Genomic DNA, 16,178 nt, shown 5'->3' on the forward strand with positions numbered 1-16,178 from the left:
TTTTTTCATTCTTTTTCTTTTCATTTTTTTTACATATTTAAATATTTTTTTTTAAAAAAAACAATACACTAAAAGTCACTTTCTTAATCATTAAGTAAAAAAAATTTAAAAATAAATAAAATATATGAGTGATCAAAATAAGAGAGCAAACTCAATCAACATACTAGCATTTCTCATATATATACAGAGAGTAATAATATATACACAACATATTACACAACAATATTATAAAATGAAGATATTTTTGTAAAATGATGTTACTTTTATAAAGTAATTTTATAAAAATACATTTCATTTAAAATATAATTATATAAATTATTCTAAAAAATATTATGTGTAAATCATTTTCCATATATATATATATATATATATATATATATATATATATATACACACGTATACATACATATAGGAGATCAAAGTATTGCGCATGCAGGGGGAGCGTATAAAAGTCAGCGAGGATTGAAAACAAGGAAAGACATGCATGGAATTATTCATAAATTACTTATTTAATTACTCGTACCTTCCACTAACTCAAATTGGCAACCTTTTTTTGCTTTAGAGCCCCACCAGAGACTACCGTTATTTGACTTTTGCAATTTGTATTTTGTGTCACACGGATTCCCCCTCAAGCTGTAACATTTATCAGATTCGAAATCATACAAGTCAAATAATAATAATAATAATAAGAGCGTAAGAAAAAAAATTAAAATCTTTTACAGTTTTTTTACTAAATTTTAGGTTTAGAGTGTTGAGATAAATAGACAGATGAATCAGGTTATATAACATTTATTGCAAGATTGTATAAATTATTTTCCTCGTGAAATATTGTAGGAGCCATTTCTTTATAATGAAAAATAATACAGTTACATCTCTTTTACAATTATTTTATAGCCAACCAATGTGACAATATATCACCTTGTAGAAAATAATAAAGTTTTATTAATTTGACTATTAAAATTTCATATAATTATCTTTAAAGTTGTAAAATAGTAGTAAGAATATTATTAACCACGCCGTATTATATTAAGTCATATGAATTTATAAAATAATATTTTATAACTCTATTTGTACATTAAACATTTATCTAATTATATATTTGTGTCTCTCCTCCTCCTAATTCTAGAAATTGTAATCGAAACTCTTAAAATATAATTATGCACATTTTTTCCATGCTTGTCAATTCATTTCAGAACGCATAACGTTTCTGTGTTGGCTCCTGTTTTGTTTTTACTTTATTCTAAAATTTTGAGGGAAAAAAAAAAAACAAAAAGAAATGGGTTCTAACTTAAAGGTCATCATGTTTAGATAGTAAAATTTTTTCATTTCATCTCATCTTATCTTATCATTACAATTTTTTTAAGTTTTTACACAAAATATAATAAATAATTTAATTTTTTTAAATCTTAAAATAATAATAATATTTAAAAATAATATTCTATAAATATTTTATTCAATTTTTAATTTTTATTTAAAATCATATTATTTTATCTCGCTATTCAAACCGCACCAAGTAGACTAAAAAAGGTCTTTAAGATGGAATATTTCTATCTTTCTATATGTCAAGCCTTGCTGAACACACACAGAATGTGGGGCTTCTCCATTACTCAATGTTGCCCAAAAACATTCTCCATCTTCTTTAGAATCAACCATCTCCTGGCCTCCCTCCCTCAATTGGGGTCCAAAAGCATCCCACTCTAAATTGTCTTTTATGAATTGTAATACGACACGTGTCGCCATTATTAGTGTCGGTGGATACCTTAACCTTTAGCCCTTCCCCATCTTATTTACCATGGTTCAAGCACACGGTAGAAAGAGTATCCAAAGCCAGTAAAAAAAATTGAGCAATATGATGCTCTTTTTTCCTTAAAATTATCCCCTCAAAATTGGGTTATTCTTTGTTAATAAATTTTTCTTTTATTTTGCCATTGAATCGAATATCTAAAAGCTAAATCGATTTTCCATCATCAAATCAATGATTTAATAAAATGACTTGATCGTGCAATATTTTTATTTAAAAAAATTATTTTGTTAATGATCTGATCTCATTTTTTTTTAGAAGGAGTACGCAGGATTTACATACCTTAAAATTATATTTAATATTAATTTTTTATTTATATGTACACACACTCGACCAAATCATTTTTCACCCATTAGTTTCCATCGACAATAAATCAATTTAAATGAGTATAGTTATTGATGTATGAACTTGGGAAGAGATTATTGGAAAGCAATTCAGCCAACGCCTTCAAAATTCCTTAACTTTGTGTGTATCATCGTGATCACATTTTATATAAATTTGTATCGTTTTCAAGCCAAAATGTGGGGGCGAAATAAATACTTATGGAACTTTGTCCCATCGTAAGTAATTTTCCCAATTCCGTTTCAAATTGAATTGCATGAGAATGACATATAAACAATGATCAATCATTCATTGGCTATCGCAAGCTTTGGTTGCTCGTATCAAGCACGCTCTTGATTGGCATATTAATTTAAACATTATATGATTCCTTTTTTATTATTTCGTTAATTATTTGATCTTAAATAATTTAATTAGAATAGGAGGCATTAATTGAAAGTAATCTCTATTCAAATAAATTTGAGAAATCTTATTAATTAAGAGGTGTTTGGATGTCAAATTTATTTTAACATATCTTAAATTAATTATTGATAAAGAGTAATTCTATATACAGTCATATATTAAGTTTTCTCATTTTTTAGTCATAAAATTCACTATTTTTTTAATTTTTATAATTTTTTAATCATAAAAAATTAAACATATATAAAATAAATTCATATATTCATCACATATCTCAATTTATTTTCCACATTTAAACATATCTGTGAAAAAAAAATGCCATTCTCGTGCTAGCACGCAGTGTTTTAAATTTCGTACGGTACCGGTTAGTATGACCGAAATTTTTCGTACCGGCCGTCCGGCCGGTTCAGGTACTATATCTATTTTGTACTGGTCAAAATACCGGCCGGTACCGACCTCAATTTCGGCCTGTACCGACCTATATTTCGACCTGTATTTTTTTTTTTTTTTTTAAATTACAAACTTATTTTTTAACCTTCAATTCAGACTAGACTATTTATAATTTATATATATATTTATATATAATTTATTTATATATTGACTATTTTAAAATATTATTTTGAAATGTTATTCTAAAATTATATTGATATTCAAATATTTTAATTTAATATTTTGATCAGTATAATGCTCAGAACGGTATTTAAAATATTGCTGACACGGCTGTACAAATTAAGTAGGGTATGTGATGTTGTCAGCCTTAGGGCGAAAAACAATAAGAGAAAAATAAAGTATTGGGCATTCATTGGGAAACAGGACGGGGGACACTTTTTCTTCATTGATCAGTAAACAATAATTATTAGAGCAGATCTCAATTTAATGGCATGTTTTTGGTCATTTATTGCCACTTCAATGCCACCAGATGCAGTAAATTAGGATTCGTTTGGTAGAACCTGAACACCTGCTGTTGTTTTCTATCTCTCTGGCTGCAGGAGACGATCTCCGGCACCTGGGCCTCAATTAATTAATACGTTTCATTGCTCCCCTTATACGCCTGCCTGGCTTGCTGCCTTTGCTGCCAGCCTGCCTCCCCTTCCCTTTCCCCACAACTCTTTTTTCATCTCTCTCTGTTTTTTTTTTATTCTTTTAGTAATCGGTTGTTAAAAATTCTCACTTTTCTGGAAAGGACTAAAAATCAAAAGTACTCAAACCCAGCTATTGCTTTTCACCGTTTCATGGTGCTAGTTTTCTCCTTTGCACATGCCACATTTTGGACTTTGGGACTGTATTTGATTGGTTAGCCTATTTTAATTATCTCAAATTAATTATTGATAAAATTTATTATTTTTTTAATTTTTTATAAAAAAATTAAACTTATCTCAACTTATTTTATATATTATGTGAGGAAGGCAGACCTCTTTTTGCATCAGGCCAAGCTACACGAGCCCAGCCCAGAGGGATAGATGGGCTACAGAATGCTCTAGCAGAAGGAAATTAGAATGAGAAAATAAGATGAGCCCGGCCAAAGGGCGAGATCGACAAGGAAGCCTATAAAAAAGCAGCAAAGTAGCACGCGCAAGACATGGACCCCTGAGTCAGAAGACTTGATACCTCTACTGGCCGACAATCCACATACATAGGGTCAGGGACAAATATGGTCCCTGCACATCGACGGCTAGACATATTTGGAGGGTGGGCGTGCTAGGCCAAGACCACGCCATAATTAATGAAGGTCGGACACAGACACGCCACGACGTGTACCCTATACTATCAATAGTTGCCACGATCGGCTTGCTAGGGAGCCACCATAACCAAGTATATATACCCCCTCCCGACGGGGGCAAAAAGATCTCTAAACACTCTCCTTTGAGCTCTTTTGAATTATAAACTAAAAATTCAAACTAACTTAGGCATCGAATGTATTTCTCATCACCCCGAACCCCCATTCCTTCATTTTCGCATGAATTGTAGAGTTGCTCGGACTGCGAAACACGATATCAACATATTTAAACATAAATTTTAATATATTTACATTTAAATACATCTTAATGAGATCTATAAAATATTATTATTTACATATCAATTCAGATTATTTAAAATCACCTCAATATGTAAATACAACCTCGTTGGAGAGGGCAAAAGTTTTTTTCCCTTCTTTCTCTCTCCACCGTGAATAGATGGGTTTTACTAATAAGTAAAATTGGTACCAAAAATAACCATACCGAAAAAATAAATTATATTTATAAATTGGTATAGAGAACACGTGTTCCACCACTTATATATCTATATATTTAATTTATAATAAAATTTAATTATAAAATCATTAAATAAATAAAATATTATCGTGTCTACAGTGTCGGTGGTGCGTAAACACACCTGCTTACAGGTGAGATTCTAGTGCAAACCAAGTTTCTATCGCATCAACCACATAGAGAGAGTGTCCACCGTGCAAACTTGCACGTGGAACAATACTTCTGAATATAAGACTTGAGTTCAACAGGGATGTGTGCTAGAGTGTGATGCACCAAGAGCTAGCAAAAGACCACTTCAATGAGGCAACCTTTGTTCCATTGGATAAAAACAAAATAAAACAAGACATGGTAAAAATAACTTAAAACTCCTGGCAATGATATGTCCATACAAAAATGCAATAAGATTTTATTTCGAAATATTATATACAAGGAAGAAGAAGAGTAATGAGAAAACAAAATTTTTATAGAATTTCTTATTAAAGTTTCTATTTTGTTGTCTCAAAAATGATATATCATTTTTCACAACATATTACACAATTATATTTTAAAATAAATTATAATTTAGTAAAATACTTTATAAAAGTAAAGTTACTTTACAAAAATACATTCACTTTAAAATATATATTATGAAATATATTGTAAAATGTATTGTATGGACATCATTGCACAGTTAACAATCCCTATAAACAGAAGAATCCACTTCAGACAAACATGTTAACTTCCTAATAACAGAACTGAAATCTAATTACTATTACCACGTTGGATTACAGGGTAATCTGACGATGACGTGGAATGAGCTGAGTTTAGACCAGCGAATGAGCTCATATCCGGGGTTGACTCGGTGGATGTCATCAAATTTATATTCTTCGATTGAAACTCACTGGCAACGAGTTGACTCAAGATTGTGGACTCGGTGACCGGGTTCTTCTTGTGCATTGAGGCTCGAACAATATCGGTTAACATGGCACTCGATAATCTCCGGACTCCTCGTGTTCCACCCATTATAACAGCTGAGTTGACTTGAAAACGGGAGTGAGGTTTGTCCGAGTTAGTCTTACTGTGCTTCCCAGACGAACTCTCTGGCTTGGTTGATAAATGAACTGACAAGGGGGTCCGGTTCCGGACTCGGCCGAGTGGGTCTCCGACTACAATCGAATTCTTAACGTCCAACAGCATAACATGCTTGAAGTTCCGCCGGACTCGGCCGAGTAGCATCGAATAGCAGGCCCATCTTCTTAAACTCATCGGAACGTGGTCCAGAAACCCGGCGAGCGAGTTCTCTGGGTCAAGCTCAGACGCTTCAAACCCCACCACTGATCCATAACTCAACTGGGCCGACTCAGCTTTCCCTCCCCCACCATCTGAGTCACTGTAATTGCTCCTGACTCTCTTTCCCCATATGGGCTCCCCGAACTCCTTCTTCTCTTTCTCTCCAGTCTTCGTGAAATGAGTCGCATCAAAACCCGTTTTCTGCTTTGGAGTGCTAGTAATGTTCGAGTCCTTGTAATGGCGAATGAGCTTCAAGAACGAGTCGTTCTCCTCTTGAATAACGGAACCAAATCTTGAAGAAAACGATGAAGAAGCAAATAAGAAAACTACGTCGGCTCTAGCTGTGATCCCAGACCTATGCAAGGCTCTCGAAAACAACCGGAAGTCGTCCTCTGTCACATCCTCCACTAGATGAGCAACGACAAGATCGTTCATGGCTTTGGTGCCTCGCCTATACAGAATTCCCATTCCTTGTAGCGCAGTTGGCGAGAGAGCAGTCTTTGATGTATTGTATGACTTTTCCGTAAACGTATTGAAGAACGACCATGAAGAACTGAGTATAGACTTGCGGGCGGTATTGATTTTGGGTTTGGGTTTGGATTTGGATTTGGGGTTGTTAATGTAATTTGGAGGCCGAGGATTTTGGGATAGGAATCTTCGCGGGGAGGTTGGATGGGTTCTGGAAATGGTGGTGGGTTCGAAGGTGGAGACAGTGAAGAGGAGGAGGGTGATGAAGATGAACAAGGCGCAGATGGAAATGGTGTATTGGGCTTTAGAGAGGATAAAGTTGGAGCTGCTGCTTCTTCTAATTCCGGATTTCGACGAAGAAGAAGATGAAGATGAAGAAGAAGAAGATGGAGAGGAGAAAAGCTTGTTTTTGCCATTAATGGAATGGTTGTCCTCGGGGAAGAAGACTAGAAGTAGACCAGTGCCCCAGTTGTCGCTGCTGGTGCTGGTACTACTACTACTACTGTTGCTGGCGGTGCTGCTCTTCGCCTTCAACTTTGCTGGGAACCCCATTCTTTCTGGCTCGATCGTGCACACTGCTCTGCCTTCCTGTAAGTTGTAACTTTAATTACTGGCTCGCGCGGTAGATGGCCTCTGAGGCCACCCCGACCTTATTTTGTCAACAAACCTCTGGCAATTTCTAGAATTAACAATAATTCGTATAACTGTTTGTACATTTCAGACTTATAATTGTCCTTATCAATATGCCATTTTTAAGAGAGAAAAAAAAATATTATATTATAATGTGATATTATATGATAGATTTATAAATAAAATATAATAAATAATTTTTAATCTTTTATTATCAGGTTATGTTATGAAATGACGTGAGATTGATGAAATAGTAAACTCCCATTATTTCCCAATACAGTCGGGATTTCTGGCAGATTTTTCCTGCTTTCATGGATCAATCAATCTTATTACCAGCTATGTTTTACATTAATTTTGTTTTAAATATTAAATTAATAAATTCAATAATTAATTAAGAATATCACATTAACATTACAAAATATTTTCCTTTTATTAGTCATCAATTATTAATAAATAGGCACCTATATTCTATCAAATATTATAAAATAAATATTCACTTTTTATAATATAAATGATGACTCCCAATATTCGAAAGTATTACTCTTTTAATTACTGAATAATTGTCATATTTTAGAGGAAATGCATATTATAATGTCCACTATTTTTGTGTTAAAAACATGCAGCTAGGTAGTTGATACTATGGTATGGATGATTTATTTTAAGCAAATTGATATTTCAATGGTTTATTTAAAAAGTATATAAGTATATTTCAATGGTGTTGAAGTCATCATTGATCATTCCCCCCAGCTTTCATTATATAAAGTGTTAAGGAAAAATAAAAAGCCCAAATCAAAGGTAGATGTGACATGAATGAATGTATTAGGGGACTTGACCTAAAAAAAACATCATTTTAGCAATCTTTAAGATGATCTTTTTACGTCGATATTTTCGACACAATTAAGCTTAATTTGTTGTCTTAACAACCCTAAATTTTTAGTTTTTTTTTTTTTTTTAAACTCATTTGGGGCCCTTTTTTCACTTTCCTTATCATCATTAATGGATGGCATTACCCTTTTTTATTACCTAAAATAAATAACGAACAAATATTGCTCCTAAACTATATAGAAAATAAGGAAAAAATAACAAAAATTGGGGAGAAAAATCCTGCCGACAATGTGAGATGCGAATAATATTGGTCTTTACCTCGATAGATTGGGCCCAGAAGAGGACACCTGTGTGCATGGACAATGATTAATACGGCTTGGTTCTATTTTCTTTCATCATAATTTTGCTGCCAAACCTAAAGCTTATATAAGAAAGAAAAATCGATTTTTAAGATTTGATAATTCATTTTTAACATTGAAAAATTATATATAATTTAATTTATAAGTTCATTTTTATGGTATTTACCATGCAAAAGAATTCGCCAAATCATCTAGAAGTGTTCGTATTTTAATTTGTACAAAATGAGTTTGAATGTTGAGATGAACTGAGTTGAGTTGTGAATATTAATATTTTGTAATATTTATTAAAATGAGTTTAACTTTATAAGTTGAGATAGGTTTAATCTTTTAGGTTGAAATGTATGAAGTAAGTCGAGATGAATTTAATTTTTTTATAAGAAGTTAAAAAAATAGTAAGTCTCATCAATAATTAATTTGAGATAAATTGAGTTGGGTTCATCTTTTAAACACAACCGGTACGAACAGGACACATGAGCATGTACCTTTATATTTTTGGATAAATGAGAATACTTACTACCAGAAGAACCGAACATTCAACATCCACCAAGTTGCTAAACATCAAACTCTTGCGTTTGGTATTACTTAGATGTTAAGTACTGAATGGATTATGTTCTGACGTTAAAACATGCCATGTTTTGTGTTCATCCATATGAATGTCTAAATGTCATCATCAGTGTCTATGTCCTCTTCAAGCGGCTTGTCACTACTTTTGTTCTTTTCATATGCCAAAACAAGGGTTTGATAATACGTTATAACCGGTTTATAAATCACCATCTTTATTACACTAATATATATTATCTATAGATTTAAGAGAAATTTTATGTGAAAACCTTGCACCACACACTTCACTTAATTAATATGTGATTTGTCATTTTTATCATTTTATCTTAATGTTTAAATATGTGTGTGTGTTTAAATTGAATGATACAAATAACAAATCACATGTTAGTTAGATAGAAGTGTGTGGTGTAAAACGCCCTATCTTGTAGCATTTTTCTAGATTTAATACCTCTCATCGACTCTTGCTACAAGTTATCGTGGACGACAAGATTTGTATAAATAATCCTATTTGAAAGCACTTATAGCACATACTATTTACTTGACATAATTTGATTTAGAAGATAAATTTTAAAATTTAAATATTACAAATTAAATTATACCATGTAGATATATGTGATGTAAAGACTTTTAAATAACATTTTTATACCGATAATACAACTGAATAATATTGAATAATATGTTAATGACTTTTTAGACTATGACTTTATTGTCTTTGACGTAAGAAGAATCGTTCGTGGCTTTTTTTTTTTTAAAAAAAATCAAATAGGACATTTATGTGAAGCTTCAAACCAATTAAATTTATAAAGTTGTGATATTCTTCAATTATAAAGTGCTAAAGTCTGGGTTAAACTAAAATTTTACCATAAAATTACATGAAAAAATCCAAATAAAAAAAAAAGATTTAAAAAAGAGACTCTACTGGGAATCTTTAAAGTCATAACCCTACACGATTCACAAAAATCAATTTATATGAACCATCCGATGCAGATCTTGGTTTTGTGATTGGACGTTGGATGAACGCGCCCAAAATTGGGTGAGCGTTAATGTTGTCAGACCAAACAGAACAAAAATAACTGACGGGTAGGATCGTTTAAGATGACAGTATTAAATAAATAAATAAATAAAATGTTATTTGCACTCATAAATTTTATTTATATAACAATACGTTTAACGTGTCAATAATTAATGTATTAAATTAAAAAAACAAAACTAATAAAATTGATCTTGTTAATGAAATTATAAGTGGATAACACTGCTCAATAGTGTGGTTTAGATTTAGAAATGAGTTGAGATAAGTTGAAATGGTGTGTGAATAGTAGAATAAGAGTTAAATTATTTATTATATTTTGTATGAAAATTTATAAAAATTATTTTAAGATTTGAAAAAATTGAATTGTTTATTATATTTTGTGTAAGAATTTGAGAAAGTTGTAATGATGAGATGAGATAAGTTGAGATGAGTTGAGATGTATATAAAATTCGTTTATATTGTATGTTATCGACTGTGAACCAAGAGTGAACTTTCCATGAAATCAAACGCACGTAACGGTTGTGTTTGGCAGTAAATAATCTCAAATATTTTGTATATAGTAATAAAAAATAATGATAGAATATTTAATAATAGTGAATAATAATAAAAAATAGATAAAAAATAATAAAAAAAAATAAATGATAATGAAATATTCTCAAATAACCCTGAAATATCTTGGCTGCAATGATACTTATACGACTCAATTGCCTCTTCAATTATATATAAAATAAAACTCTGGAAAATTCAATCCATATAAAATAATAATAAAAATAAAAAACAAATATCAAATTATAAATAATAAAATTTTAATAGTTTTATTTATTTTTAAATAATAAACTGTATTCTAATATGCATTTTGTAGCTAAATTTTAACCAAAAAATTACATAATCGGATGCAATGCTCTTAGCTTAATAAAGCTGCCAATATAGTGTATGTTTCCAGTTTCTCGAAGATGGCCATTGTACAAAAGTACAAGCACCTTGTTGCTAAACAATTATAAAAAAATAGTGATAGCCATAGGTTACTACATTTTTATTGCTCATTTACTATTCTTTTTATATTTGATTTTTTATATTTGTATATTTTTTAATTTACTTAATGGTTAATAAATTGATTATTAGCAAAATTATATATATTTTTAATTTTTTCTTAATGATTAAAGATGCCAAAACATACTAAAAAAATGATAAAAAATAAAAAATATACTACAAGTAGTAAAAGGATAGTAAATAAGTAGTAACCCATAAAATGGCAGCAAAGTGCTGTGGTGGTAGGCCATGGCGGAGTCCCCCCACTTTTATTGCTCCATCCATAAAGGGTCCCAGGTCCCCTCCCAGGAGTCTTTTTAAGGCTCCTTGTCTCTTACTTCCGTGCCTATCTTTAAACAAGACATACAATATAGGGGTGGGCCCCGCCCCCGCTGCCCCTCCTCACAATCACCCCGTCCGGTCGATGCGGGGGCGGGACCACCCGCCCACATATGGGGCTCCCTCCGGGGGGGGGGGGGGGGGCGAAATGGGGATGACCCCCGTTCCGTAAATACCCCGCCCTGCCCCACCCCGCTCCGCATGTATATATATATATATATTTTTTATATATTTATATATATATAATAAAAAAAAAAACAACCTAGGCATGAAACTACGTCGTTTCATGCCTTAGTTTATATCAAAACCCACCCCCCGGCCCCCCTCCCGAACCTCGCTCACTTCTCCCTTGCTCTCAGTCTCTCCCTCTCTCTGAGTTCCCGACGCCGCACCTGGTCCCTCTCTCTGAATCACCGTCCCCATCACCGTCACCGTCGCACAACTAGCACCCGGTCCCGCTCTCTTCATCTCTGTCACCTAAGGTCCAAAGGTAAGAAACCCTAAATTCAAAATTTTATTTTTTTTGTGATTTATATTTTTATGGAGATTGGAGGAAGGATGGGGTTTATCGGAGATGGAGGATGAGATTTTGTAAACTGTGTGCTGTGTAGCTTAGATTGTGCATGTGGTTTGAACTTTGAATAACTCCCGTGAGTCCCGTCCTTTTGTTTTTGTTTTTTTTTGTTTTTTTTTTTTTTTTTGCATTATGTAATGTGTGTGAATCACTGAATCATGATATTATTTGTGTCTAATTAATTCGGATTGGAACCCTAAATTAATTTATAGCTCTAATCCGAAACCCTAAATTTTGAAACCCCTAAATTAATTTAGGGTTTCGAAATACCCTAAATTAATTTAAGGGTTTAATCTTTAAAATTGCTATGCACTAGGGGTTTAAAAAATTAATTTAGGGGTTTAAAAACAGAATTTCATGTTCCCTACCAAATTGAACAAAAAAAAAAAAAAAATAGAATGCGCTAGGGTATTTCGAAATACAATATAATTAATTAAGATGATATATATATATATGAATGTCAAGTGATACATTTTTTTTATTCTACTTTTTTTTTTTATGTTCATTTTATAGTTGATATGCTTATAGTCTTTCAAGTCTAAGAAACTATATTGTTAATTTAGGGTTTCGAAATACCCTAAATTAATTTAGGGGTTTCAAAGAAAAAAATTACTATGCACTAGGGGTTTAAAAAATTAATTTAGGGGGTTTAAAAACAGAATTTCATGTTCCCTACCAAATTGAACAAAAAAAAAAAATAGAATGTACTAGGGTATTTCGAAATTCAATATAATTAATTAAGATGAAATATATATATATATATATATATATAAATGTCAAGTGATACTTTTTTTTATGTTCATTATATAGTTTCTATGCTTATAGTCTTTCAAGTTTAAGAAACTATATTGTTAATATACTTTACTACATATATAACCAAAGTACTCAATATTTTTTATTTTTTTTTATCATGTTTTCGTAGTAGTTCTGATCCATTCAATCATGATATTTTTTATTTTTTTTTATCGTGTCCGAAATTAAAGATCATCAGGATGTTAATTGTTTGGCATGTTGCTATATGTTCTATAATTTCAGATTTCTTGTTTGCTTGAGTTCATGGATATGTCAGCAGATTCTAGTGCGAGCTCTTCTTTCCAAGCCGAGGACACCCCTACACCTACACCTACACTTACCCCTCCTACTCATACCTCTACCCCTAGCCCTACGGCACCTTGCTCATCCCCCAAGCCCAGCAAGAAACCAGTTTCAATAGTTTGGAGTTATTTCACCAAGCTAAAGGGTGGTAACCCAAGTAACCCCTAAGCCAAGTGTAACCATTATGGAAAAATTTATAGATGTCACTATAGGAAACATGGCACCTCACAATTAAAGGTGCACTTAGAAGAGCAATGCAAAAAAAGTCCAATATTAAGATCATTACAAAAGAAAAGTCAATCTAGGCTATAAATTGGACTTCAAAAAATGACGGATGAGACTAGTGGGGATGCAACTTTGAGGGGGTATACTAAGTATAATCTCGATGAGTGTAGAAGACACCTAGCTCGTATGGTCATCATGGACGAGCTACATTTTTAACTTGTTGATGGGAAAGGGTTCCAAGCGTATTCTCGCTACTTGGAACTAAGGTTTAATATTCATTCTCGCCACACGGTGGCAAATGATGTAAAAAAATATTTTTACATTGAAAAGGAGAAGTTGAGGGGTCAATTGGCGGATCAATTTGTTTGTCTCACCATTGACACTTAGACATCGATCCAAAATTTTAATTATATATTTTTTACTGTGCATTTTATTGATTGTCATTGGACATTGCAAAAGAAAATTATAAAATTTTATAAAATCACCGATCATAAGGGTGAGACAATTGGGAAGGCCTTGGAGGCCGCAACAAAGGAGTGGGGTTGAACCGAGTTGTTACAGTCATAGTCGATAATATCTTGTCTATCGATGTTGCATTGGGACATCTGAAGATCTATCTTAGAGAGGCAAATAAGACATTTATGGGTGGTGAGTGTCTGCATGTGAGATGTGCGGCACATATTCTGAATCTTATTGTCACCGATGGTTTGAGGGATCTTCATGACTCGATTGCTCGGGTTAGGACTGCTGTGAGATGGGTGAGAACTTCTCCTTCGAAGTTGAAGAAATTCAAGGTTGCTGCGAGATCTGCGGGCCTAACATCTAAGAAGGGCATTTGTACTGATATGCTTACACAATGGAACTCAACATTTCTGATGTTAGAAGCGGCCCAAGAATATAAGCTGGCATTTGCATTATTGGGTGATGAAGATATCCAATATGTTAAATATTTTGATGAGCACGGAGGATTGGGGAAACCTGTAGATGATGATTGGGAAATTGTAGCTATTTTTGTAAAGTTTTTTAGGTTTTTTTATGATGTCACCACGAGGCTATCTGGAACTTTGTACCCTACATCCAATATTGTATGTCAGCAAATATGTAGTATAAAAGAAGAATTAGATGACATGATCGTAGGTGGTCACATTAGGCTGCGGGAGATGACATTGATTATGAGAACAAAATATAACAAGTATTGAGGAGATTTAACTAGGGCTAATTTTTTGTTATATGTAACTGTCGTCTTTGACCTGAGGTATAAGTTGGATGGCATGATATTTGGATTGGGCCTTGTGTACGGGCAAGTATGGGCAGAACTTATTGCAGCCGAACCCTTGCTAGATTATTTGATGAGTTTTCCACCCTGTGGGGTGGTAATATTGCGGCACCTACACCTACCCTCTCAGCCTCAGGCTCAGAGTTTTATTAAGTCGAGGTTGGGAAAAGATGTATATTGGAGTGGGGTGAGAGGTATAAGCAGACTCCCTTTCTGTGGAGTTCTGTAGAGGCTTAGTCAGAGATAGACATATACTTAGCAGCAGAGATTCTATAATTTTCACGAGATTTCGATATATTAAGTTGGTGGAAGGTGAATGCCGTGAAGTATCACATCCTTGGAGAGATAGCCCGCACATTTTTGGTCACCCTATTAGCACCGTAGCCTCAGAGTTGGCCTTTAGCACCGGAGGGCGTGTATTAGATTCTTTCGGAGTTCATTAGCTCCTGCCACTGTGGAGGCTTTGATTTGCACGCAGAACTGGATCAAGGGAACTCAAATTCATGTTTCGGATGTTCTTGAGTATAAGGAGGCCGACGTCGAGGAGGTGGGTGATGATCAGCCTGGATCTAGTATTTATTTTAATTTCATTTTCTAATTTCTTATTTTAATTTATTTATTTTCATTTAATTGGTATTCATTAATTTGATTTCAAATTTAATACTTATAGTGATACATGAGACGGTGTCTACGGCTACCTCCGATGCAATATAACTTTGTATTGGACTCATCATTGCCATGATTTGCACAATTTATCCCTTAATTATTTTTTGCATTTAAAATTTTGTTTCACCTTTATAACTTTTTAATTATAATTTGTTATATTTTTAACTTATTAATATTTCATGTTTTATAACTTATTAACTTTTATGATCTTGATTTTCAGTCTCATAGTAATCGACACAACTCACCACTCAGTGAACTCACTGCTACGGCTCCACCCCAAAATCAAATTGATCAAATTGAAAAATTATGATTTTGTTAATTTACAATTAATTGTAATGTTGCTACAATAGTTAATTGTACAATTTGTAATATTTATTTTTTTAGAGGAGTTTGTAATAGTGTAATAGTTTATTAGTTCTCTTAATTTGTATAATTGTAAACTACTTGTTTTAGATTAGTGTCTTAGTGATGATTATTAATTAATTAGTTAATAGTTGAAACTTAATATCTACTTAATAGTTCAATCTATGATTATATATATATATATTATTTTTTTCAGTTTTTAAATCTATATATTTTTTAAGTTAAATTATGGGCTCAAAGTGGCCCAAAAAACTGTACTGGGCTGACAGACAGATGGGGGTCCACCCCCGCACCTCGGCCAACGGACAGGGTACCCCGCCCCCGCCCATGGGGGGGCGGGGTACGCGGAAAAATTCCCCACCCTATGGGGGGCGGGGGAGGCCTAATACAATATATATATAGAAAACACTATGTCCACTATAAATATCTATCGAAATTTTTTATTGATTTTTTTTTATTTAAACTTTTTATTTTTTTACTTAATAATTAAGTAAGTATTTTTAAATGAATATTTGATTTTTTTATTTTAAAAAAATATTTAAATAGTTTTAAAAAATAGTGAAAAAAATAAAGATATAATTTAAAGATTTGTAGTATTCGGTAGAAGATTTCGATAAAAATCTTCTGTGGACGTAGCAACATCCTATATATATGTCAAATGTACAAGTCTTGTGCAATTTT

At 32.6% G+C, this 16,178-nt stretch overlaps 1 protein-coding gene across 1 annotated transcript; it reads right to left on the bottom strand.

Annotated features, from left to right (window-relative positions):
* Positions 1-5,472: 5,472 nt before the first annotated feature.
* LOC121268399 lies at positions 5,473-7,219 on the bottom strand. The gene has a single exon (XM_041172659.1). It carries the CDS (start codon positions 7,075-7,077, stop codon positions 5,530-5,532), a length of 1,548 nt encoding a protein of 515 aa, XP_041028593.1. The 5' UTR covers positions 7,078-7,219; the 3' UTR covers positions 5,473-5,529.
* Between the last annotated feature and the right edge of the window lie 8,959 nt (positions 7,220-16,178).

Source organism: Juglans microcarpa x Juglans regia, chromosome 5S, assembly GCF_004785595.1.
Source record: "Juglans microcarpa x Juglans regia isolate MS1-56 chromosome 5S, Jm3101_v1.0, whole genome shotgun sequence".
In the NCBI taxonomy this organism is placed as follows: Eukaryota; Viridiplantae; Streptophyta; class Magnoliopsida; order Fagales; family Juglandaceae; genus Juglans; species Juglans microcarpa x Juglans regia.